Source organism: Alternaria arborescens (assembly GCF_004154835.1).
Source record: "Alternaria arborescens strain FERA 675 chromosome Unknown contig_5, whole genome shotgun sequence".
Lineage (NCBI taxonomy): Eukaryota > Fungi > Ascomycota > Dothideomycetes > Pleosporales > Pleosporaceae > Alternaria > Alternaria arborescens.
In genome coordinates, this window is record NW_021167860.1 from 592,879 (window position 1) to 618,848 (window position 25,970).

Below are 25,970 nucleotides of genomic sequence, written 5' to 3' on the forward strand. Positions count from 1 at the left end.
GGGCACGCTAGGAATTGACCAGACTAATCCTGTCTGTTTATATTGGAGCATCGGACGAAAAGAGATGACGCCTGCTAAATTTCAAGGTGTCTTCCGCTATGTACAAACGTTAAAAGCAATCTCCTATACAACAATGCGCTCGAAGCTATACTTGGGCACGCGTTTACTGATCAGCATACCCATCTCTCTCTTACTTCGCTGCTCCTTCTTTCCTCCTTTGCCGCTCTTCACCTTCTCCACACCTTGTTCTGCCTTGGCGCCAAGGGGCAACATGGGCAGATCCTCCTCGCCATTAAGCTTACCAGTAACGCCAAATGGCTTGCCTTGTACTCCCAAAGCCTTGTTAGAAGGCTTCTTCGACGTAGGCACAGTGGAAGCATAGCGGAGGAATTCCGAAAGTAGACCGCGTATGAAATGAGCTTCGAAGAATCCACTGAGTGCCACGGACGCATCCCTATTCAATGACTTGAGCATGTCTTCACCAGTCTCAGAGGCAGAGATGGTGCCGACAGAAGCCAACCAGGCTCCTGCGCCGATAGCATCGAGGGTGGTAGAGAGAAGGGATGCAATAATAGCGACTGCATGGTCGTCTGGGTCCTCGCTTGAGCTCTCGATAGCGGGAGACTCTGTCTCTACGAAGCCGAGTGGAGAAGACCAGCCGCCATTCTTCAGCTCCAGATGCAGAAGACGGATAAGCGATTCGAGATCTCGGCGTGGCAAAGTTGAGCGGAGAGTTGCACTGACTATTGGGGCTGAGAAAGTATGGAGTCGGATCAGAGCAGGTCGCAAAGTATAGCTGCGTGTCAACAGACCGTGATCAAGCATGGACAACGCATGATCAATTTCGTGCGAGGCTGCTTCAAGCTCAGAAGCAAAGTCAAGGTCCATCTCATCCTCCGATGGGTTAGCGCCGTTTGTCAAAAGCTTTGCCGCTTCATCATCCTTTGGTTCGTCGTCTATACTCTGGATAAGAAGCTTGATAGCCTGAACAACCTCGCCCACTGGCAGGAACTGAGTGTGATTGAGGACGGCCGAAAGGATATGCAGATCGGGATCGTATTCGACCAAAGCCTTGACAATATCTCCGTCCATGATGGCCGATGTGAGCTGCATCTGCTCGTTTGCGCCCTCGAAAATGGCCCGACGGATAGACTCTTTCGTGAGATGCCCGGTCTGTAGAAGCCATTGGAAAACGTTCGGTGCAAAGAAGCCGACCTTCAACTGTCCCTGTGGTTCCTCTTCCGTGGCATCTACCCAATAGAAAATCTTGCTCAATGCGTAAAGTGCATACTGTCGGTATTGCTGTCGTTGATTACCAGGGATGGTCTTAGGCAGTTTCCATTGAGGTAATACGTCCTTTGAGGGCTCATCATCAAGCTTGTCAACCACCATGGCATCCTCTTCAGGAAGACTTGGCCCCCCTCCGTTCGTTAGAGGTCCGCCGTTTACCTCGTTCTCGTGTTTCTGCGCTACGTCGGCAGATTCAAGCTCGATACCCAGGTCTGATGCAAAGTGTTGCTCGAACTTTGCGATCTTACCCTTCGCAGCATACTTGTTTAGCTTCCATTTGCGCTCCTGCCACTTCTGGTTATCGGCTGCGCTGAGTGTTGACTCGGGTGCGATTCCTCTTCCGATGGCATCGATAAGGAGAGTACCCTCGGTCTTGGTCCTCTTGCGCGACGCGGCTCCTCCGAATTGCATGCCAAATACCTCATCCTCTCGTGCGGCTACAATCAGTCCAATATCGGCATAGTAAGCGACTAGGCTGCAAGGAGACGATGTTTGCGAATCACCTTCCGGCTGTGTATGCTTCCTCTTCTTTGACGGGCTAGTAGTGTCCAAGGTGGACGGGCTGGGGCTCATGGAGTGGACAGCTTGCAGAGAATTGTACTTGACATCGAAAACTCGGCATGTGTTTTGCGATGTAGTGAAGATGACATCCTGCGAGGTTCGGAGAAAGGAGTCGACAGTCGATCCGGGAAGAACAAACTGTGAGTAGAGTTTCGGCACGGTTCCGGACAAGTCGTATGATAGCAAAATTCCACCTGCGAGTATATGAATGGCACCACTGGAAGGATACAGAGTGATCTGAGAAGTGGAGGCTTGAGCGTTCGGGGTCTTTGGTTGGGGCAGGTCCAACGAAACTAAATGTTTCAACGGCGTGAGCTGGCTCGTGGCAAGGTCAGCAGATCTTGGCTGCACTTGGACGAGCGTCAGTGCCCTTGTTCCTTCCGGTTTGCGGCCGATAACACATAGGACCTGAACTAGGTCTAGAAGGTCGGAAGCCTCGTCTGGTGTAGGATCCAGGATCGTAGCAATGTCTTGCCTGTTCCGTAGGAGCCCTCGTATGACAGACCTGGCACTGGCCAGTGTGATGTGCTCGATTTCCATGTTGATATCGCTGGATGGTAGGAGTGTTTTCAAGTTTGCGACCCACCTAACAACCTGGAGATCCGCCGATAGAGACATCACATCTCCGTTATCGAAAGTCGTCAGTACATCGTGTAACGCATCTTGGGCTGAGCCACCAGGCGCGACGGGAAGTAGGTCCAGCGTAGAGACGCGCGCACCGTCAGATGGTGTATACGAAGTTTTGTTGGTCTCGGTGTGGTCGCCCGACGACTTGTCGTGAAAGCAGACCAAAGACGGCTTTTCGGCCGGGGACGAACCGGCTAGGGAAGCATAAGTGAAGCGCTGAGTGGAAGTCTTGGATGCGCCCTTGCGATAGATGGAGTACGGGGCGGATGTGAAGGTTGTGCTTGGCGGCAGCGCATACGAAGTTACGAGTTGAGGGTTTTGGAGCTGGACAAGAGTTGAGCGCATATCGCATTTCGCAATCGGGCAGTACCTACGCTGTATATAGACACGCCCTCTCCATCAACACCGACGGCAATCTCAGTGCGCTTTCTCTTCTTTATGCCGCTAAGGCTGCATACTCCGGCAGCGTGAACATGTCCATTGGTAGAGCCGATCGGTTTGGACAGCGACGCCAATGTAAAAGGAGCGCCAATCGGTTGGTCGAACGACATATTGTTTGCCAGACCCGGTCGTCGAATAAGATGAGGTCTGCGTGAACCGTAGGGTGAGGCGCGTGCTTTGGTTTGCGCGGTCGAGTATCTTTCGAAAAAAAGTTGGAGCTCCGGCAGAAAGGCAGGCGGTGCGAAATCTTGGCGGAGGCTAAAGTGTGGCTTTAGTGGCGTTGTTCCCTAGCGCGTCACGTCGCGTCCGGCGGAAGTGGCTTTAGATCATCGTTGATGGCGACGGCAACCACGCGCCTTCACCTGCAACCTCGACCACTATATTCGCCTAACGTACTGTATCAATAACTTGTCTGCACCAGTTCAATGTCTGCAACTGCTATATAATTTCTAAATCTGTACATGGCCCTCGCAGCGGTACAGACCGCAATGAATCTAGAGGGCAAGAACGTACATCCATTCTTCACCAAGCCTTCGAGTATGCCAGCACAGCAATCTCCAATATCCCTCAGCTTACATAGCTTGCAGACGGCCACGCACTAGAGCCATTACCAACCGCGAACGGAATCCCCATCGACGACACGCATCATGACGCAGCATATTCTGAGACAGACCCCAAATCAGCCAACGGGCAGCAGAAAAGGGCACGAAAGACCGATACAGTCAAGGGCAGACATGCAGCTTCTCACTCCAAGAATCAAGCGTCTCTAGACAGATTCACTCTTCCGCCAGCGATGCAAAGTACCAACGAAACCAATGTGCACGATACAAACACACCTGTTGAGGCTTCGTTAGAAGTAGACCCAAATCTTGACCGGAGGAAGAGACAAAAAACAGCCTCTCCGGAGCCCGTTTTCAATATGCTGAGTTCGGCGCAACCCGAGCCAGGTGCTTTCAACTGGCACCAGCAACTGCAAGCGGAGGAGGAAGTCATGAGGTCAAATGGGGTGCAAGGAACGCCACGATCGGCAATTGATGCACCACTGAACACATTGCCCAAACAGGTGGATCAACCGGACCAAGCCGTGGAGCCCAACACGCTGCCTGTAGCGGACCTGGACATTGCCGCTAACTCGAATGATTCCGCCGCAAGCGAACCTATGAAGACGACACCGAAGAAACAGATAAGAATCACCAAGAGCGGCAGACTAGTCTCTAGTCCGCCAAAACCGACATTCGAAGCGTCACCAAAGAAAAAACGTGGTCGGCCGCGCAAGGAAGCTAAGATAATCCCTACGGTTACGGTCATACGGTACGGCACAGATGCAGCCAGTCGATCTGCTTTGGGTCAGAAGATTGAAGATATCCTGAACGCAAAGAAGAAATTAGTGGCACGTCCAGCGACTCAGAAGAAGGCACCATCGAAACCTGCTGGGCCAACGCATCCATTCTTTCTTGGTAAAGCCTCCAAAGAGGCTCTTCCTGCTAAGGTCGTCACCGAGCTACCACCGGCAACCCCAAGAAAGAGCGCTTGTACTCCAGGAAAGCTGCGTGCTGAATTTCGACGAGACCAATCGCCTGAAGGTCCGCAGGCTTTCAACAGAGGGTTGCAGTCAGATAGGGTGGGAAAACAATCCGGTTTGAACGAAGCTTCCTGGCCTACTGGTGAAAACGCACACGTCCGCAATCTCGATTGTACACCATCACGTCTGCAAAACGCGACAAGTATGCAGTTGCCTTTAAGGCCGCGAAAACTGAAGAACGCTGTGGTGACACTCCCAGAACATGAAAATGTGGTTGAGAGACTAGCGCAGAACCTCAAAAGCCACAGTGGGAGCAAGGCTCGGTCACATTCTGAATTCGAGCCCCCAGAAGATGTTCGTCTGCCCAAGAGGCTGCTTACTACTGGGGCAGAGATACAGCGTAGAGTGCGTGAGCAACTGCTGGTCCGGTTGTCTTCGTCAGGTATACCACAGGATGCTCGACAAAAGTCCCACCCCTCCGTAAGAGATCTTTTCCAAGGGATTGAGAGCACTCTCACCCCGTTTGACGAAGGAAGATGCGAATCTCAACCTTGGACTTTGAAGTACTGCCCCAAGTATGCGTCGCATGTTTTACAGACGGGCATGGAAGCAGTGGTCCTCAAAGACTGGTTACAAAGTCTGACAGTCATGGCTGTAAGCGGCGCGTCGAAAGTCGCTACTACAGTAGATGGCAAGCAGCCTCCACGGAAGAAACGAAAGAAAGCTCTAGACGACTTCATTGTGCCAGACGGTGAAGGGGATGAGGAGGAAGACATGGTTATGCTTCCAGCTGCGGAAGGGGCAGGCTTGCCTTCGAGGTCTTTCCGCCAACCGCAGTGGATACGTAACAATAACGTCGTACTCATCAGCGGCCCTCATGGCTGTGGTAAGAGTGCGGCTGTACATGCTGTAGCGAAAGAGCTAGGCTTTGAGGTTTTTGAGATTCATGCTGGCATGCGCCGTTCAGGAAAAGACATCCAAGACAAGGTCGGTGATATGACTGCGAACCATCTCGTGAATCACAAACGCAGCGCAGCATCCGTGCAAGAGAACGTCCAAGCGGCGGATGATGCGAATGACAACCGGGTAGACGCTGTTCTAGAAGATGACATTAGTAGTGGGCGGCAAGCGACCATGGCATCCTTCTTCCAAGTAAAACCCGGAACAGGGGCGGTCAAACCGAAAGTTAAGGCGAAAGTCCCTGAGGTTCACAAAGCACCAGCACCCTCAGCTCAAGCTACTCTTCCCATGGCACAGGCGTCGCATACATCACAAAAACAATCGTTAATCCTCATCGAAGAGGCCGATATACTCTTCGAGGAGGACCAGCAGTTCTGGGCTCAAATTACCAAAATCGCTTCTTTGTCGAAACGTCCGATCGTCATCACGTGCAACGATGAGCGGCAAATACCCATGCAAGATCTGCCGATAGCAGCCATCCTCCGCCTTCAACCTGCTCCTGTGGAACTGGCCACCGACTACTTGCTTGTTCTTGCTGGTAGGGAAGGCCATATCCTGGAGCGGCAGGCTGTGAAAGAGCTTTATGAATCGAAGGATTACGACCTTCGAGCTAGTATCATGGAACTTGACTTTTGGTGCCAGATGTCTGTGGGCGACAGGAAGGGTGGCCTAGAGTGGATGTACCAACGCTGGCCACCCGGCAAAGATACAAATGAGCATGGTCAAACATTGAGAGTTGCAAGTGAAGGCACATACAAGTCCGGCATGGGTTGGCTATCACACAACGTCCTCGAAACTCAAGGCAATCCTGTGTTTGACAAAGAAGAAGAACTTTTACAAGAAGTCTGGGCGGACTGGGGTATCAGCCCGTCAGCTTGGGGAATCCCTGAAGCAAGTGGTACACGGTCATCTAGGGAACCAAGTACTGAGTGGTTCGATCAGTTGGGAGATCTCATAAGTCTTGACAACTACGCCGATTCATTGAGTGCTGCAGACATGTTCTGTCGGGTCGGTCTACCCACTTACGACCCTAGCTCTAATCAACCCACCGATTCAACCCAGCCCGCGATTACTGAAAAATCACGCCTTAGCTACACGCTCGCCGCACCTCTCCTCCAAGTCGACCACAGCTCCGACTTCCTGAACCTCGATACCGCGTTCTCTACCCAAGCCCACCTTGCCATCCAGCGTACATACCCAGATCTATCCCACAGCCACAGCCTGTCATCAACCCCCAATCTACGCAAAGAATCCGATTACGCTCGCGCCATCCTCCACCACCGTAAAATCCTCAATAAAAAAACCACCCTCACACGCCCCGACTTCGCCTTGGCCCTTGATCCCCTCGCCGACCCACCCGACCAACTCCTCCCCGAACGCTCTTCTTTCATTTTCATACCATCGTCCTTTGACCGCACATTCAGCATCATCACACTCGATCTCGCACCCTACGTCCGCAGTATCGTTGCGCACGAGCTGATCCTTGAGGAACAGCGTGTGAGGATGTCGAGTGTGCTGAATACTGCTGGTGGAATAGGAGGCAAGAGAGGTAGGACTACAAGAGCGAGTCGTGTGGCACTTGAGGGAGGTATTAGGGAGACGAAGAGGAAGGAGAAATGGTTCGATGCTGATGTGGATTTTGATGCTGTCATGAGGACGGCAGGGAGGGAATGGGCGGGTATGGGTTGGAGGTGCGATGGGTGGAATGAAGAGGGTTCGGCCAGTTACATGGGAACCCGGGACGGGTCGGCAAGTTTGGCTGGAACGCAGGAGCTTCATGACGGTGATGTGGTGATGCAGGGTTCGCAGGGGTGAGCAGAGGGATATGATGGACAATGGAGCATGTAGAGGAATCAGGTATTGGAGCGTTGTTGTTTACAGGTTCATGGAAGCATTATATACGCAACACTAGTATAGATACGATGTAGACGAGAGGAATAACGTTATTGATACCACTACGTTTAGAGCAAGATGATACTAGGGTCTTGCTCGGCAAAGAAGCAGTTTTATGGCAAAAGGGAGCATCTCTATCGAATACTAAGAATCTAGCTAAACAGTGACAAGAAAAGTCCGTTGCCACTTTTTACATCAAACCATATAACACCAAACCACACCACCTTTCTCAAGTCAGCGTTGCCAGAGTGTTGGACATGCCACCGCTGACACGGAAATAAGGTAATTGACCAGAGATGGAGCGCATCTGACCGGCTGTGCGAAGAAGTGCTAACCATACGAGTGCACGCGAGTAAGATTTACAGACAAGTATTACCAGCCTTTGCAGGAGATAAGCTGATTAGGATCAAAAGTACCATATCGGCCAGCCACATTGTTGAAAGTATCATTCCGACAAGCAATGGTTAACGTGCAAGTCCCTCAAACGTCCTACGAGCGACATATATTCTACGTTGCCATTCCAAAGCAAGTATCGTACTGAAGGCCACTCGAGAAAAACACTTTGCTCCACTGTATTTGACTGCAATCTGATCATAACTATCCATTCTCTTTGCTTCATGAAACACTACGACTCTGGCTCATCGACCTTCACAACCAGCTTCTTCTCGGCTTCCATAACGCGATCTCTCATATCTGCACGGAAGTTACTTGTTGCTTCAATTGCCTCCTTCAAGTCCTGGCACTTGATGTTTCTTTTGTCTCCGCTAGCCAGCCTTTGAGCTGTCTTGAAAACATTCTGTATCTCCCTACCGTTCAGTCTGATCCGTTGGTTGTAACTGGTTCCTCGCTGCTTCTCGAGATACTCATGTGCCCAATCATCGATCTTTTTCTTTTCCTCTGACTCACAGTTTCCGGTCTCGGGATCCAGCTGTTTCAGCTGTTGCTTCCAAATAAGCTCCTCCTGTTTTTTGCTGAGATTTGTAAAATGCACAGCGTAGTGAATCCGTGAGAGCATTGCGATGTCGAGTTTCAGAACACGATTTGTAGTGAGGACAAGGATACCATCAAAGTACTCAAGTATACGAAGCATCACTAAGAGGTGTCAGCTTGAGCAGGCGAGTCAGACGAACAATACTAGTACACACCAGATACGAGAGCATTTCTCTCGAAAACCTTCTCTCCAGGTGTACCGCGAGTCTCGAGAAACACATCTGCTTCATCCCTACCTGTATAAGCTAAGGTCTGGGATAAGGTTGCCATGGATGGAGTAACTTACAAAAGAAGGATAGCCTCCCAGTTGCTGGCCAGCCTGAAGTATTTCATGAGGTTGTCTTCCGCAGCTTTAGGCGAGGTGCCAATCCCACTGGCACTGACTTTGAGCAAAGGCCTCCGTGCTGTCTTGGCAAGAGTCTCTGCAGTTGACGTCTTCCCAAGGCCAGTTGCCCCTAGACTTATTTTAGCACGTCACAAGGTGAAGAGTGTTCACTTCTGAGCCTACCGTGAAGTAGAATGACGAGACCTTTGCCTTTCCCTTTCACGAAGTCTGACACCCAGTACTTATCCTGCTTTGCGTTGTCATCTTGACCCGTACGTGAGAGAATAAGCTTTTCCAGTGCCCTTTTCTGGTGCGCCTTTTCTTCAGGAAACATGATCTTGGTATCGTAGGCATTTTCTTCTTCATGCTCGAACTGTTTGATCCACTTAACAGGAAGTTGCGCCCAAAGATGATCTTCGATCAGATAGCCAAGTACACGATAAGGTAGAAGCAGCCAGTTGTCCTCACTATCCGGGATCTTGGCTAGGTCATCAAAGTTTATCGCAGGGTTCTTGAAGGTGTCCATCCAATCCGATCTTGGCTTACCGACACAGAAGCCACAGTGACACATATCGGAGCCGTACATTCTGAAGCGTCCCAACCTGGGAGAAAAACCGCAGTTCTCCCGGTAAGCTTCGAAATCGACCACCGCGGGCTTATTGTCGATCTACACCGTATTAGCTAGATTCTTATAGTCTCTTTGTATCACAAACTTTTCGACCTGTGACATTTCTGTCTTGATCCTCCCGTATCTCAATCGTTCCATCGAAGGAGCACATCTTGTCTTTTCCCCTCTTATGAACGCAACACTCGCGCAAAGTTTGACCTCGCTCCTTGAGCTGGCTACGGAGTGAGACCAGATCGCCCTCGCTCAGACTGTCGTCACTCCGATAATATCGGATCGGCAAACAGTCAAGATCAACTATCCGTACTTGGTTCTCGATGTCCAATTGATCCTTACCTCCCAGAGGAAATTCGTAATACGTTTTGACTAGCTTCGTGCCATTCCAGTCAAACGCCCAAGCAACAACAGCCATTTCGCCCTGGCGATCGAGTCGAGAGGAAGGTCTGTGAGAATGGACTTGAAGTACTTGAATGTGCGATGGGTCTGCGGAGGGTTTCGCAACAATCAGGGAGCCGGGCCTAAAAAGCATCCATAGGTAGCGATATGGGATTCTATCCAGCGTCTGTAGCTGTCTTCGGATCCGAACAAGATCAGGCTGTACGAGCTCAATGTATTCGAGTAAGTCTTTCAAGTCTCGATGTGGCTGATCGTCGATGTTCTTCGCTACTTCAGCCTCGAATTCTGTCCAGTAGTGTGTGGCGAATATGAACGAAGCGGTCCAGGTCTGGTCCTCGCTTTCCCAGTCATTTGGGCTGATGCGCTTCTCATGACGAAGCCATTCACCGATGATGGTCCAAATGAGTCGCTTGAGCTCTTTAGACTTCAAAACGATCTCCCGCGCGCTGATTTTGTTATTCTCATTGAAGGTTTCCCTAGCCTCAAACGCAATCTCAGTTGAATCATCCATGGTCGGTTTGAGATTGGGTGGATCCCCATTCTTTTCCACTTTTCACCCGCTCAGATCCGTCCTGATACTTGTATATTTGATTCTCCACTTGGACTCATCGGAAGAACCCGTGGTTGGCGAATGGTGCTGAGGCTGTACATTCAGTGTAGGGACAAGCGCAGAACTTGCTGGACGGGTAATCTTGTCGTCTCTGTCTACGATAAGCCTCAGGGCTGAGACCTCTGCTCTGAGCTGGTCTACCAAAGTTCGAAGATCTTCTGGGGCTGTATCAGAGGCAGTGTCGTTGGCAGCAGTCTCGTTAGAAGCAGGTTCCTGGGCGGTCAGATCATGAAGCTCAACATAACAATATCCGCTTACCTCGCTAATAGACATGTTGTTTCGGAGCTAATACTCTTGGAAAAGCGTTGTTTACAGCGAAAGTACCTGTTCAAATATCTGAATTATAGCTGCTTGTGCAATTTCAAAGCCGTATGTTCTGTCTCCGTACTTCGGACTTGCATTAATATATACATGATAGTGGAGCAGTGAAGAGGTAGGTACATTAGAACTGTGGCAACTTGATGGCGTTCTAAAATCGCCTCGCTCTGTTGACCGGAAGACACATTTCGATGGCTTTCTAAAAACGCCTGACTACCTAGGTATGTTGACCGGAAGACACGCAGGACACTGGTCCGGGGTCTACGCATCAACTCAGATGGATGTGCTCCAATGATTCCGAGAGGCTGTGATTATGACGACTGACAGCTACATTCACCATCTTTAGTGGATAAACAACCTGTCACCCACAGCCACTATGCCTGAACTTGATCCGATCTTCATGTACGTTAGAATCTAAAGAAGGCTGAGACTGAGCAGGCTGAGCCAGAGCAGGCTGAACCAAAGCATATACCAATTGTGTATGTGCTTAAACGCTCAGCCTTGTTCGGAAGAGCCGTCCATCCAATCGCTTTGCAGACAACTCATCTAATTTCGCGATGAGGCGCAAGCCAAGCCTCTTGAAGGATCTCCAGCTGATACTGATCGGTGAAGAAGTAGATCTAGTATGTTTGGTGGCTTTTGTTGCAACGAGAAGATCCTGTGCTTATCATTTACTTTTTGTCATGGCTTCATTGAGCACATACAGACTCTTTGGTTTTATCGGGATTATTTTCTCTCGAATCATCCATGCGACACTTCCGGCATAATGATTAACATTCAGAACGACGTCTTTGCCTTCCTGAACATTGCAACTGACACCAGTCCTGACGTACAGCATTTCAAAGAACTCCAAGATGATGTTCAACGAGAGTTGCAAAATTGCGCAAAGAAAAAAGAAGAGCTACAAATCCGAAGAAGAAGAAGGCGTGGCCCGCTACGGAGAACCGATCGTTTAGAACGGTTCTGTAAAAAGATGTCTGAATTGTCAGAGACATTCTCAGGTACTGGTGACGTGGCCAAAGCCATCGATCCACGAGTCGGTGGTGGTTTGATTGGTGCACTCTCGATGCTATTCCAAGTATGTGGCGTCGTAAATCCCGCTATTGCTGTCCTGTTCTTATTGTTTTAGGTAGGGAAGAACAAGATTGGCCGCGAGGAGACCATCACGAAAGGAATCGAACGACTCACGCTCGGCCTGAAGAACATGGAGATACTTTCAGATACCCTTGAACATTCCGATATGATGAGGCCGGTTCAAAAGGTATACGAGGAAGTGGAAAGGTTCTGCAAAAAGTCGACTGCATATTACAACATGCCCCCTTGGAGTAAGTATGTTTGAACTCGGTGATCGCAGTCTCGAGCGTTATAAAGTCAAGTACTGACCGTGTCAGAGAGGGTATGGGAAGCTGTTGCAAACCCATATAAACTAAACATCGCGATCGAGCTCGGTGATATAAAGGACAGTATCCTGGATGCGATTCAGACGTATCATATACTGCAAGAACGTGAACAGAAAGGTATGTTGTGATGAAACTACCCTAGTACAGCACTGATTTTCACAGAGAAGAACAAAAAGGACAGCGAAAAAGCATACAATGACCACATCAACCGGCTAAAAAAGGTAGTCATGGCTGAAAACTACTCCACAGAAGCACATGCGGATCAAATGAAAGAACATTGTGTAAAGCTCTATGAGCATGTGTTCAGCAACATGCAGTCTCACTACAGCCTAGTGAAACTTCAAGAGATGAATCCCGAGCTTCTACGACAGGTGGCACATCTCGAAGATTGGGCAAAATGTAGGAATCCGTCCCTGCTTCTTTTACTGGGCAAGAACTTCGAGGTTCACGACTACAATCGTGGACTACTGTGGCTTTCACCAGCAACTCTGCAGGTCTCTGAGATGTGTAAAGCATCTCATGTATCTGCGTTCTATTCCCCGAGTTGCCAACAACAAGGACTGTTCCGCCAACCAGAGGTTTCGTTCGATCGGCTTCTATCTAGCCTCATTCTCCAAGTCTTGAACAGTAGCAGGACTTTCTTCGAGGACCATCACGAAGAAGTCTACCAAGAACTTCAACCAAACCAGAACACTCCTTGTGACCGAAAGAGTATTCTTATAAAGCTTTTGCAAGCTCTCGATACTAGTACCACCGCTATACTGATCATTGATCGACTCGACATGGTGGGAGCATCGAAAAAGGATGTAAGCGCTAATTTGGATAAGCTGGTCACAATCATGCTGGATCCCAAGGTCAAATGCTGTATCAAAGCTGTTGTTACCGGGTTACAAGACAGGTTTCATGGTATAACGAGTATTGAAGAGGTAGTGAAGGAGAGAAATTGGTCAAAGATAACACGTGGAAAGACAGTTTCAGTGTATGGGATGCTGCAGTGGAACCAGGAAAACTTGGATGACGACTAGTTTCTGTACGTAGATGGAGAGCAAGCTTTCGTGATGTCTCCGACGGCCGAATATAAGTGGTTATCATTCATCCTTAGTCAGGTCGAGTCTGCCTGAACAGTACAGCATGACAACTAAAGGCAGCATGGACGCACTGTCCAGAGCTGTTAAGTAACCTTACCATGTGTGAAGTGGAGTGAGTGCTGCGAATTGAGCTTGCGTTTCGATTAATCATGGGATATTGAACCTATCCGATGCCGAGTATGACGTTGATCAACGCAGGTAACATCAACGACCTCAGAGGTTCGTAGTCAGGTCAAGTATTATCCGTTAGCTCGATAAATGCCAGGTAGATCTCTAGTTCGCCGTGCGAGCGTATGTCATATCCTGCAGGTATACGACATCTTCTACGGGTACTTGTTTTGATGTCGAAAGTAGTGAGTACTTCGTAAGTATAGCGATAGAGTATGGGCGGGGTAGCGATGGGGCCCAGTGGCATTCACACTAGCTCAATATTCACTAGTTGATCTTTGGCGTCTTTCCATATCTCTCCTTGCATAACACCGTGTACGTAAGCATCACCGACCACTTCCCATACGCTCCCTGTTGCTTCATTGCCAGCGTACTTTCCGATTCCCCGTAAGACGTAAGGAACGTTGGCGCCCTGCAGCAACCACACTGCATCCCCGACTTCACAGCTAGTTGAAACCAGGCCCAGATAGCCGTTGTTTGTCCTCGCCAAACGCCGAAACTGACCATGTCTATTAGCTGCTCTACCAAAGTTGTGATCCCTCCAGTCTCGCTTGATGTCTGCATCACTTGCTGCAGCTCCGAGACGCGCTATGCGGTCGCTAATGGAAGTTCTGTAGGGATGACTGCGAGGATTTGGTCGGTTGAAGTCGGCAATGTAGGGACATCCGGAGTCAGGTGGAGGACGAGGTAGAGATGCACTGCTAATGTCGACGAACGACAAATTGGCCTTACAAGTACAACTTTGTTGCTCCGCTTGCCGAACTTCAGCCGAAGATGTGATGAAGCCAGTGTTATCGCCTCCAGACAACATATCTAAATCGCGAAAGAACGGCAAAGCTTTGTCCTTATAGGCTACCCCGGACTTCGTCCTATCAGAGTAGTAGAATAGATAATGGAGGTAGCGGACGACTGCAGCGCAGGTTAGTCGCCGGACCACGTATTTGAAATGGTCCATGTCGGGTTGGTGATCGAGAGGCATATGGTCGACATGATTAGCAACCAGGGTAGTAACCAATGTCTCGCCTCGTGGTTTTCCTGTAGGGCGGTAGACCTTTGGTAGATTGAGTGTGAGGGTGACCCACTGAGGATCGAACTTCAAGCGCCCGCCGTGCCATTCCCATGGCTCAGCCAGCTCCACAATCCGGCCAATTTCAACACCTTGAACTCGAAGTACGCTGTTGCTTTCAGAACCAGTGCCCATGACGTCCAATATTGATCCCGAAGTGGCATTGTAGCCTACACTTGCGAACGCAAGCTCCGATTGCTCGGCCTTATCGTCAAACTCTCCGACCCAGGTTGGGGAATTCGGAAACCTCCTCAGAGATCTATCCGTAACCCAGCTCAAGCAATTGAGGTTCTTCGTCTCCTGAATAAGGCGTCGGATCGCCTCGCTATAGACCTGCTCTGTCGTCTTGTTATAATCAACACTTATTCCGAAGGCACCGCGCGGTACGATGCCTAGTAGTGCAAATATCTTGTCTTTGGGGTTTGCACATCCGGACATACGAGCTAGAGTAAGAAGTTGTTCAAAAGTAAAAGGCAGTTTCTGTTGCTGCGTCTCAGTTTTGTATAACAGCCGCCATCGGTCTTGGAATAGCTCCAGGATAGCCTTTTCATGATCAAAGTTTCGATTCGGTTTGATAGGAAGGTCCAATGCTTGCCCGATTGGAGAATGAAGATGATGCTTTTTGATCCAAGCGACAAGCAAGGCGATCCTCTGAAGGTCCGAGAAGTCCACAATCTCCGTTCCACACAGCATGCATATCCGCCGAGCAAGCATGATTTCCTGAAGGACCCAGCAGCGGAAGAAATACTGCCTGGCGAGAAAACGAGTCAATTTCTCATACTGTTCCTTAGGGATCGAGTCGATTTCTGTAGTGTCGTCCTCACTCAAAATTCTCTCCATAAAGTCCGAGTAATTCGAGCATTGCTGATGTCCTTGCATGTCGTCAAAGCACTGTAGCTTATTAAGGCGCTGCATAAGCGGTATAGCTTGGTCGCTGTCTTTGTCCGCTGGGCCTAACCACGAGATAACTAAAGAAGCTTTGCTGTAGATTTGGGCCATCAAGCCAACTTGCGTGTTCCGTTCCTGGACATCGTCCTGGTTGATGCACAACTTGTCCTATATTCAACGTCCAGAGTCAGCCAGCATCTCGTATATAGTAGATGCAGGGACACCACGAACAATCCACAAGTACTGCACTTGGTGTTTGAGCTCATGGCAATTCATACGTCGCGTGCAAATTGCTCTAAGCGCGTGTTCCAGATTGACTGTAACATCAACTGACACGTCATTGCATACAATAGGTACATCTCGCACCCAAGTTGTGTGTTTTTCCCGATCGAACCAGTACCGGTACAGCGGATCGCCCCACGTGTAAGACAACGCTTGAAAGTCCAGGGTCTCGCGCTCTAGATTAGTAAGGTGAAGTGTGCAATTGATAGGGGCGTTATCGCCTTGTAGTGGATGAAGCTCGATGACGCGTATCGATGTTGCTGTCGGCAAGGGAGCGTACAGGCCTCGAGGTCCGGACAGGGACGCGTCCATGGTGGGGCTGCTGACTAGCTCAAGTCTAACTGGAGCATCATCACTTGCGCAATGCTGTTAGTGGCCTTTCCGGAGTAACGCAGGAAAGTGACATCCTTACAGACACCTATTGATTCTGTGTGATCGTCGCTGTCGCTTTGCGCAAGGTGAGTGTCTGTAATGAAGGACCTGAGATAAGAAGTGACGTAATGTAGAAACTGGTAAGCTGGTGATGGCCAAGACGCTAAACTCACATCACTCATTGCGCCTGCCTAGGTGAGCGATTACCTTGAGTTGGTCATGTGAAATAGCCATCAAGAACTTCGTATGCAAATCGACTAAAATCACGAAAGGCATCTCGGTATGATAACAGGGGTATTGTGAATAAATGAATAGTCCAACATAACACTACAGACTTTTACTCAAACTACGCCAAACACCTTCGATGCAATGCATGCTGCCTCCCTTATCTAGGCGTCCTCACCCTTCTCCGCCTTCTTCTCCCTCCACCCCTCCTCAAGTGCTTTGACCTTCTCTACGCCCTTCTTATTACCAACACTGCTCTCCCACTCCGCCCACTTCTTAAACACGCTCCGTATCCTCGATGCTTTACCAACCTTGGTCATACGCTCAAACAGATCACGGACGTTCTCTGCGCTACCATGGCTCTGCTCCAACATAAGGTACATATCCCAAACATCGCCCTTCTTGGAAAAGGTATCGACGAGGCCTTCGAAGATGGTGCGACCGCGCTCGGCGTCACCGTTGGGGCTCTTGAACTCAAGCGCTGCGAACTTCTGGGTTAGGTAACGGTGTTGGGTTGAGGCAACGGACTGGGTCGCGCGTTGAAGAAGGGCGCGAGCCCGTGTGGGAGAGGGTGGTTGGATGACGTCCATCAGGAATGACGCGTAAGAAAGCCAGAATTGAGGGTCAGGGGTAAAGGACTTGTTCTTCATCATTGACTGGTAGAGGTTGTCCGCTTTCTGTTCTGATATTAGTAAAAGTTGCGGGGTTACGAACATGGAGTGATACATACGTCGATCTTGCCTGAGGAGATGTAGATCTTGATCATGCGCTCATGCATCTCACGGGCGTCATTGTTCTGGCACGCCTCCTTGAAGACTGTTTTCAGAGCATCGTCACTAGCGAAGTCGTTCTCCAAATGTAGCAAGGCGGTCCACACATCAAGCTTCTCTTTCTCCTCCCTAGGGTTGATGGTTGCCAATGCGCGACGAGCGATCTGGCGCGCCTTTTCGATCTCGTTGAGTTCACGTTGGAAAACCATATACCGAACCCACATCTCAGCGCTGTTTGGCTGTCCCAAAAGCAAGCGCTCGTAGTCAGCGACAGATTGCGGGCCGTAAGCATCGAGATCACCAGTACGATCCTCTTTGATGGTAGCCTTCTTGCTCTTTTTCTTCTTCTTTGGGGCATCATCGTCAGAATCGAGCTCAGCTGCACCCTTTTGCTCGTCAAAGTCGAGAGTCGCACCAGTCCAGTCGAAACCAGAAGTGCTGAGTCCTTGGGTTGCCGCTTTTGGCGCGTCATCGTCAGAATCATCGTCAGAAGCGTTTACGTCTGCAAGCTCAACGTCCTCATCGCTGTCAGCACTCTTGACGCTCCTCATATCCACGTCGTCATCACTGTCGTCATTGAGATCGATGCCGTCGAGCTCGATGCCGCCATCCGAGTCACTTCCGTCTAGTTGCTCGGCTTCAGAAGCGTCTTCCATATCTTCATCCTCATCGTCACCTTTTACTTGAGAGTATTTCAAGGAGAAGCTGATCTTCCTGGACTTTGAGTCGATCTTTATGATCTTTGCTTTGACGACATCGTCTTCCTTGTACATCTCCTTGACCTTGTCCTTGTCGACGGCAGTGTCCGCCAGCTGAGAGATGTGGCAAAGTCCACTGACGTTGCTTGAGCCGTCGATAACAAGGAACACACCAAAGTCTGCTACATGTCGAACCTTTGCGGCGACGATCTGTCCAACCTTCAGATCACTGAACTCAACCGGCTCAGTGTAGGTTCCTTGAACATGCGAGGCCTTCAAGCTCAATTGTGGATTGCGCTGATCTGGCTTGTTCGAGATGACTTTGCCTGTCACGAGTTGATCTACGTGGAATGCAGTCTTCCAGTCTTTGATGTATTCATCCGAAAGATGGCTGACCCGAACGTAGGCTTCGACATGAGGTCCAAGGCGGATGTAGACACCGTTGTTGGCAACGTGCTTGATGAATCCACGAACCACCTGATGTACCTTGAGCTGAGCTCTGTCCTTGATTTCAGGATCTTTAACTGGCAGTGAAGAGCTCAATACCCTGGAGGGCCTGATAGACAACCCTAACTTCTTGTTGGGGATATCGACATCGATCACACAAACCCGCAAGACATCACCAACTTTGAACTCGCTTGGTTTGGCCTTGTCATAATCGTCTGCTAGCTGCTCGAGGAAAATGGGCGCGGCGATATTGTCGTTGATTTGGACAACGATCGATGCGTCATGCAGCTTAGTAACTCGCGCAGGCAAGATGTGGCCAACCTTCAAGTCTTGAAGGGTCAACGACTTGCCAGTCTGAGTGGTTGCAGCTGTCAAGTCTAATTTTCCTGCTGCAACATCGACCGCCTTAACGCGAACCTTGAGAGCAGAGCCTACAGGGAAGTTTTCGGCGATGTCCGAAAGTTTCTCCAGGTCGTCGGTGAGGTCGAAATAGTCAATGCGCCCACGGACGTTGGCAGAAATGTTCACCCAGACATATCGCTCAGCAATGTTGTTGATAAAGGCGACGTGGGATGATCCAGGCGTGATCTTGTCGAGGCTCAGCACATCAGCTTCCGTCTTGATCTTGTCCGTGTTTGCTGTTAGCTCGAAAGTGGGTGTCTTGTTGCTCGATCGGGACGTAATAGGAAGGAAACGGAAGTTACGGGCATCGTGTCTTCCCAGAACTCTGGCCTGGATCTTCTCGTTGGTCTTGAAATGTGCTGTGGGATGCTTTTTGTCTGGAATACTGTCCCAGGAATCGAACAGTTCCGAAACTGAGATACGTCCAGGCACGTTTGCGGCAAGCTCAACGTTGAGTTGAGTGTCCTTGATTGACCGAATGCGGACAGTTGCTAGCGCGCCGAACTTGATGTCGTCGGTAGATGTGATCTTGGGATCTACAGGTTCCACCAGGGCTTCTCCTTTTGATGCTGGAGTATCAATAGTGTTGGCAGCATCCATGTCACCTTCGGCCTTCATCGACAGCCAGAAGAATCCCTTTCCGGCATCCACGTGTGTCACACGAGCAGTGACAGACTGATCCTTGCGGAGACCAAAGTTCGGTGCAGAAAGCATCTCCTCCGGTAGTTGTGATTTGAAAAGTACACCGCTTATGCCATTGCCGAGTTCGATGAAGATCTTGTCAGGTAGAATACCACGAACAAAGCCATGTACTGTTTCGCCAGCGGAGATGTCCTCAATGCTGAGAGCAAACTTGGAAGCTTGAGCATCCTTCAGGAGACTAGGCTTATTCGAGACAGTTGCTGTCCTGGATTTGCCATGCTTTGTCAATACCACAAGGTCTGCTAGCGTTCCTCCGACGCGGATCTTCTTCATCGTCGAGATGTCCTTCTTCTCCGAGCCGTCTGTAAGGTGACCAATACGAAGAATACCCTTAACGCCGTTTCCGATGTCCAGGGTGACAATCTCGTCGGATTTCTCAATCACTGTGCCTTTTACGATACCTCCAGGGTTAAGCGCGTTGAAAGCAGCCTCTTTGTTGATGTCGACAGCAGCGGGGTCTTTGCAGGACACCAAGAGTTGCTTCTCCTTCGCATCTACAGAGATGACGCGGACATTGACAACCTGGCCGTTTGTGAAGTGTCGCGTAGCATCCTCAATGTATGCTTCACTCATCTCTGCAGCTGGAAGCCATGCCTTTACATCGCCGTAGAAACGTACTGTGGCACCATTGCGACGAACGCTAACTAAGATACCGGGGCCAGCAGCACCCTCCCTGAGCATGGAATAGTTGGTCCATGGCTTCACATCTGAGTTGACCAGGGACTTCTTGAGAGTAAGTTGAATCTGATGTCTGGCTGGCTCGGTGTAAAGTACACGTGCTGTGACTGGCACGCCTTCCCTGAATTTGCGTTCCGGATGTTGCAGACGGACATCGGCCAAATGCATCTCAGGGACTAGACCGGTAATGCCCTCGGCGAGGTGAACAAGAACAGCGGTAGCTCCAGTCTTGTCGGCGATGAGCTTGTGGACCTTGCCTTTGACGATTTCACCAGCTTTGATATCCTCTATGCGAAGGAAGGGCTGATCAAGGATCTTTTGCTCCAGTGAAAGCTGGAAAAGTCCGTCCAAGGCATTGTAACCGATAATGCGTGCCTTGTGTTTCGAGTCGAGCTTGTATGCACCAGCCTCTTCGGAGAGAACGTCGACTTTGTCGTCGGAAAGCTTTGAGATATGCGCAAAACCGCCAACGTCTTTTATACCGAGATCGAAGAAAGCACCATGGGCCGGCGCTACTTTGATGACCTTTGCAGCTTCGATGACAGTTGAGATTGGTAGAAGATTGACAGGAGGTTTGCGCTCCTTGGGTTTGCCGGACATACGGGTGGACAGGCTCACAACATGGTCTAGTAATGAAACACCGACTTTCCTGGGCTCTGAGTCTGGGCATGTGAATAGGATACGAGCCTTGACTTTGGAGCCAATCTTGTACTTCTCGGACACATTGGCAGCCTTCTCGGTCGCTCCGGAGTGGTAGGCATCGGCGGTTGCGTCGATAAGGCCCAGGATCTTACCAGTTAGTGTGGTAGCTGTTGTGTCGGCCACGAGTACATCAACGGCGGTTCCTGGAAGGAACACATCGATGGTAGGTGCTTCGGTCAGTGTGTTGCCCTTGGCCAAGTTGCCTGCTTTGGTGTGGTCCGCGGAAAGCTTGACAATGCGTCCATCGGAGTTGAGGCCAGTAACCAGGCACATGAAGACGGCGCCTTCTTGTACCTTGGCATGCTGAACTTTGGGTCCCAGTTCTCCCTTAGGCAGGAAGCCCTTCAGACTGCTGTCGTCAAGGCCCAGATCCATGACCAGACCGTGATCCTCGTTGCTGACCACGGAGGCCTGTACCATGCTGTTCACTGGTATCTTCCGCTTGTTGAGACCCTTGTTGACCAACTTGGGGTCGATGGACAGCTCTAGTCTCTTTCGCGCTCTTGCGCTCTCGTCGGTCGTCGCTGTGATGCATGCCCTCAAGTACTGTCCAACAGAGAACATTTCTTTTAGCTCCACATCTTCGAAAGAATCATCGTCGCTTCCTTCCTTGTCCGCCTCTTCCTCCTTGAGAAGCTTCTCGAGTCTCTCGTTGAGTTTGTCGGATACGGCGGTGAGTGGGACGTAGCCAACGAGGTTGTTTGGGAGGGCGAGTACGATGTCTTGGTGAGAGATGTCGGTTACTTGACCGAGAATGATGGTCCCAGGCGACAATTTCTGCTTTGGTCAGTATATTCTCACAGCGCGCAAACTCTGCGACTGGCATACCTTGTAGCTCAGACCCTCGGCCCTCACAGTGTCATCCTTCTCTCCACTGTCATGCGACTTCTTGCTCTTCTTGGTCAGCGGCTTCTTCTTCGACTTGGCGGCTGCCTTTTCGTCGTCTTCGGAGCCCATGTCGCTGAATCCATCGTCGCCGCCGCCGGTTCGCTTTACGCCGCCAGCCTGCTCGAAAAGAACGTCCTGATTCGCCTTGATCTGAATCTGCTTGTGCTCAAGCGGAGTCAAGACGCTGGCGCCTCCTCTGGGGAAGGACTTCTCCTCATCCTTGAAGACGCTGGGCTTCGGCGCAGCCTTCTCAGGCTTTGACTTTTCCGGCGATGGCTGCTCGACGTCGGATTTCCGTCGCTTCGTTGATCGGTCGGCCGGCGCGCTCTTCGACTTCTTCGATGGCGTGGCGCCCTGCTCTGCTTTTCGTTTGATTGCGCCCATTGCGATGCGCTACTTCTCCGGTGGTGGAGAGCTTGGTGGTACTGAAGTTTCCGCCAAGAGTTCGAGAGTCGCATATGGCCTTCGACTTTTTTGGTGGGTCCATGCACGCAGATTCTCCGACCCCCGACGACAGGGAATCGCGCTCGGGGCACGTGAGACCAAATGGCAGGGCAACGAGGTTCGGAAGAGCAACTTTCCATTCAAGAGACATGTGCACAGCATTGGAAGACATAACTTAGAATTCAGACCAAACTATACGTTTCTGATGTCTTCTTCCGCAAATTTGAGGACTTTTGCCCTGCTGTACGGCAAACGGAGAGCTCTTCTCGAGGCACAGCCAAGCCACTTAACACCCAAGACGGCATAGCGTAGCACGTCTGTCGCGCCTGCCCATCGCGACGTGCTTTGGCCGTGCGCCTTCCTCTCCAACCTCGCCGTCATACATGAGCTTTCGTCTCATATCCTCATTTGCGTCTCCAATTACTCGCGTGTGTTTATCTGATCGTCCATTGGTGCTACTTGTATATGTGTACTGCTGAACAGGATCATGTCTTCTCCATGCGCCCCTCGAAGTCTGCGTCTTCAAGAGCCCACGCCTGAGCTATGCTCGTCACCACCTCCTCCCTCATCCGCGACCGTTTGTTCACGCAAGCCAAAACGGCCACCGCCCATTACGCCCAAGCGCTTCACCCGCTTCTTCACCCCGCGAAATTCCAAAGATGTCTCGTCGCGCACACATCTCTCCAGGTCGGGTCGCCAATTGCAAGACATCACACGATCGGCTCTTAATCGCAGCCGTGAGACCCGGAGTACGCCGCGGAAGACGGTCAACTTTGTCGACATTGAGAACCCGATGCGGACCCCGCAGAGCAGTGTGCGGAAGCGAAAGGCCTACTTGTCGCCTGCGAGTTCTCCTGTCCAGTCGTCGCCCTCAAAGCGATCTCGTTACGTCACTCCACCAGCAATTGATATTCTCGAAGACGGGCTCGACCTGGATGACGAAGACGAGCCTGCCATACAACCAGCACCGATACGGAGGTTAAGAACGCTGGGACGCCCATCGAGAACACTGCAGCGATCCTTTGGAGGTATACTGGGCGTTGGGCGAGGGTTCAGGATAGACCACGGCGCATCATGGCAAGACCAGACTTCCAACTTCTACAGTGGCGCAGATGATTTCCGTCAACTGCCAGAGGGCGCTCCGCCGTTCTGCACAGCTAGTTGCAACAGTATGCTATCCCTCTCTTCTCATACGTCATCGCAATACTGACTATTCTTAGCCAACTCTATGCTCGCTATAGGAGACGAAGACGGATATATTCACCTACAAGACTCTGAAGGCGATTTTTCCACACCAACCGTAACATGGAAAGCTCACACCAATGCCATTATGGACCTGCAGTTCTCCTCAGACGACTTGCACCTCGCCGCCGGTTCAGGAGACCAGACTGCATCCATCATCGACGTTCGCACCCAACAGACACTCGCCGTCTTGGCCAAACACAAGTCATCAGTGAAGCAAGTACGCTTCCAGCCGGGTGACGACAAAATGGTAGCTACTTCGAGTCGAGACGGCGCAGTACAGATCTGGGATCTCCGGTGTAAGGGCAATCAGGGACAAATACACTCAGCCTGGGGCTCCGACGCGCCATATGCTAGTGTCGTGCGTACGCTTGCTTCAGCACATGCGGATATTAGCCTTCCAACACCTACATCGTCCGCCACTAGGATTTTGGGCAATAGCAAGACGGAAACAATAAACAGACGAAACGACATCTCAGTCACGGCTCTATCTTTCCTTCCTGAAGGTCGCGAACACCTACTCCTGACTGCTTCGGACGCATCGACATGCGTCAAGCTTTGGGACATCAGAGGCAGATATTCGCTGCGAGGACCTGCTATACCAATCGCGACTACACGCCATCCCGAATCTCACAACCGCCACCGGCACTTTGCCATCAACTCGCTCACCCTCAGTGGTGACGCATCACGACTTTACGCCTTGAGCAAAGACAACACCGTGTACGCCTACTCTACAAGCCACCTCATCCTCGGCGTAGCACCCGAACTATCCACGTCCTCTTCATCAAAACAGAAATACTGTGGTGTAGGCCAAGAAGGCCTGGGACCGATCTATGGTTTCCGACACCAGAACTTCCACGCCGGCTCCTTCTATGTCAAGGCATCGCTACGCAAGGCGTACCAGGACCGCACCGAGATGCTCGCAGTTGGCAGCACAGACGGGTGCCCCGTATTGTTCCCTACCGACGAGACCTTCCTTAAGCGCGAAACAAGAATCGAAGAGGACGACGCAGACGATCTCCCGGATATTACTAGCATCGCTGCAAACCCTTCACGACCATCGATCCTTTCCCGATCATCCTCCAACACCCGTTGCCCGGATACCATTCCTATCTACGAACACGGCACAGCGCTTATACGAGGCCACGATGCAGAAGTCACAAGCGTGTCATGGGCGCGCAACGGCAGCCTGATTAGTGTCAGCGACGACTACCGCGTCAGAAGGTGGAAAGAAGGAAGTCAAGCCAGAGATCTACGTATGGGTGGTGAGAGCGAGGGAAGGAGATGGCAGTGTGGATGGGCCGCTGTAGGAGACGGATATGACGACGATGAGTAGGATCGTTGTCCACATACTTTCGTGCGACGTTGTTTATTATACCCCAGCTATTGATTTGTGTAAGATTATGAATGAAAGAGAGGTTGATGATCATGACTCTTTTTATGGATATGTGATGTATTGCATCTGTGACATGATGCTGCTCCTGTCTTGGTAGGCACTGTCTTCATAGTCTCAAACACAGAATATCTCTGTCACTATATGGGTACACTTTTGACTATCCCTTCCTTAGCCAAGGTCTACCCTTGAGCTTGGCAGGCCCTCCATCTCGATCTCCGTCTCCGTCCTGGCCGCTCTGCCCTCCCGCTCTGCCCATGTGCTCTGGCAGTAGCCTATACCTCCGCTCAACAAATCGATCCACTTGTCCGCCGTCGAAACTACCAAAAGACCCGGACACAATCCTGCGGGTACCATCAATCGTATTGCCGAAGACATCTGCAGGAGGCGAAGGTATAATAGATTGTGGCTGTGAGCTTGATGGATGCAAGTGTGGAGATGTAGACTGGTGACTTGTAGTTCGTGCAGTCTGGAAGCTTTGACGCCGTGGTGAGTTTGATGAGAGGGGCTTGCTAGTCCGATCAGAGTTGTTCATAGACTTGTATTCCAGTGGCGTGCCAGAGAAATCGTCGTATTGGGATTGCCTCACAGGGAAGATCTCCCACTCCGAGGCTGTAGGTGTACGTGGAAAGAATGTCTGATATCCCTCACTCAACGGTAGCGAAGGATAAGAAACGGTGTCATCGGAGTACGTACTGGGCGTAGAAGTAGACCCAGAGCCGGATATCGACTCTAAATCTCGCAGTGACTCGAAACGTTGTTCCAGTTGCCCTCCTCCCTTCTCTTTCTCTGTTGTAGCGCGCTTCCTCTTCCCCTTTTTCTTGCCCCAGGTTTTTTCATCGCGGCGCTGCCTCTTGATCCCATCATTGACGTCCGCGTAGACAGTACCGTTGAAAGACTTCCACATATCGACGCCTTTGCCAAATACCGTCTCGACCTTCCTATCGGTGTCATCGACCATCTTGTTGAGATATTGTTGCTCTGTATCGTCGTCTTCTTCGTCTGTGGTAGAACCAAATGTAGTGTCCATAATACCAGTGTTGGACGTGGACACGAAGGAGGTAGAATTTCCGCCATTTCGCGCGCGAGGGTTGTCGAAGAGTGACATCTTCTGTCACCTTTGACTTGTAGGATTAGCGGGGTTGTCCATATTCGAGGCGTCATTCATTGTATCGCAATGCACCTAGGTAATGGGTATGCGATCAAGGAAGCAGAGTTGTTGTGGCAAGTTGTTTGAGTAAGAACACAAGCTCCGTGCTTTGTTGCCTTGTGATAGTAGCCGATATTCGATCTAGAAGCATCTTATCGTAGTTCAGATGCTTTTGTAGTTGTGGGCTGCGAGAGATACTTTCACTGTGATGCCGACTTCGTCCTGTAGAACTCTGACAAACAAACTCCCGCAACATTTGTGATATCGTCTCGTTCGTTATTCCTGTGATCGAGTATTCACAATAGTAGTTTCTTGTAGTTCCCAAAACAGTCAAGGCTGTTTGCTGCAAGTGCTTCCTGATGTCGCGCTCCCAGCGTATCCAGCCTTGCCAAGAAGCTCTCACTGAC

The 25,970-nt window shown here is 50.6% G+C and overlaps 9 protein-coding genes across 9 annotated transcripts; 3 read left to right on the forward strand and 6 right to left on the reverse strand.

Annotated features, from left to right (window-relative positions):
- Positions 1–123: 123 nt before the first annotated feature.
- Positions 124–3,029, reverse strand: AA0111_g2874 (hypothetical protein; the record flags this gene model as incomplete). The annotated part of the gene is made up of 2 exons (XM_028648693.1): positions 124–2,802; positions 2,853–3,029. 2 exons carry the CDS (start codon positions 3,027–3,029, stop codon positions 124–126), a joined length of 2,856 nt encoding a protein of 951 aa, XP_028509626.1.
- Positions 3,030–3,407: 378 nt separating this feature from the next.
- On the forward strand, positions 3,408–7,216 carry AA0111_g2875 (hypothetical protein; the record flags this gene model as incomplete). The annotated part of the gene is made up of 2 exons (XM_028648694.1): positions 3,408–3,456; positions 3,507–7,216. The coding sequence occupies 2 exons, from the start codon at positions 3,408–3,410 to the stop codon at positions 7,214–7,216; spliced, it is 3,759 nt and encodes a 1,252-aa protein (XP_028509625.1).
- A 703-nt stretch (positions 7,217–7,919) lies between these two features.
- On the reverse strand, positions 7,920–10,141 carry AA0111_g2876 (hypothetical protein; the record flags this gene model as incomplete). Its single annotated transcript, XM_028648695.1, has 5 exons — positions 7,920–8,386; positions 8,440–8,516; positions 8,571–8,739; positions 8,793–9,276; positions 9,323–10,141. 5 exons carry the CDS (start codon positions 10,139–10,141, stop codon positions 7,920–7,922), a joined length of 2,016 nt encoding a protein of 671 aa, XP_028509385.1.
- A 42-nt stretch (positions 10,142–10,183) lies between these two features.
- On the reverse strand, positions 10,184–10,513 carry AA0111_g2877 (hypothetical protein; the record flags this gene model as incomplete). The annotated part of the gene is made up of 2 exons (XM_028648696.1): positions 10,184–10,453; positions 10,499–10,513. 2 exons carry the CDS (start codon positions 10,511–10,513, stop codon positions 10,184–10,186), a joined length of 285 nt encoding a protein of 94 aa, XP_028509627.1.
- Positions 10,514–11,324: 811 nt separating this feature from the next.
- Positions 11,325–12,983, forward strand: AA0111_g2878 (hypothetical protein; the record flags this gene model as incomplete). Its single annotated transcript, XM_028648697.1, has 4 exons — positions 11,325–11,636; positions 11,688–11,883; positions 11,950–12,075; positions 12,121–12,983. The coding sequence occupies 4 exons, from the start codon at positions 11,325–11,327 to the stop codon at positions 12,981–12,983; spliced, it is 1,497 nt and encodes a 498-aa protein (XP_028509633.1).
- A 478-nt stretch (positions 12,984–13,461) lies between these two features.
- Positions 13,462–15,159, reverse strand: AA0111_g2879 (hypothetical protein; the record flags this gene model as incomplete). The annotated part of the gene is made up of 1 exon (XM_028648698.1): positions 13,462–15,159. The coding sequence occupies one exon, from the start codon at positions 15,157–15,159 to the stop codon at positions 13,462–13,464; it is 1,698 nt and encodes a 565-aa protein (XP_028509632.1).
- A 1,052-nt stretch (positions 15,160–16,211) lies between these two features.
- On the reverse strand, positions 16,212–21,718 carry AA0111_g2880 (rRNA biogenesis protein; the record flags this gene model as incomplete). Its single annotated transcript, XM_028648700.1, has 3 exons — positions 16,212–16,724; positions 16,778–21,223; positions 21,275–21,718. The coding sequence occupies 3 exons, from the start codon at positions 21,716–21,718 to the stop codon at positions 16,212–16,214; spliced, it is 5,403 nt and encodes a 1,800-aa protein (XP_028509494.1).
- A 547-nt stretch (positions 21,719–22,265) lies between these two features.
- Positions 22,266–24,356, forward strand: AA0111_g2881 (hypothetical protein; the record flags this gene model as incomplete). The annotated part of the gene is made up of 2 exons (XM_028648701.1): positions 22,266–22,947; positions 22,999–24,356. 2 exons carry the CDS (start codon positions 22,266–22,268, stop codon positions 24,354–24,356), a joined length of 2,040 nt encoding a protein of 679 aa, XP_028509495.1.
- Positions 24,357–24,573: 217 nt separating this feature from the next.
- Positions 24,574–25,521, reverse strand: AA0111_g2882 (hypothetical protein; the record flags this gene model as incomplete). The annotated part of the gene is made up of 1 exon (XM_028648702.1): positions 24,574–25,521. The coding sequence occupies one exon, from the start codon at positions 25,519–25,521 to the stop codon at positions 24,574–24,576; it is 948 nt and encodes a 315-aa protein (XP_028509496.1).
- Between the last annotated feature and the right edge of the window lie 449 nt (positions 25,522–25,970).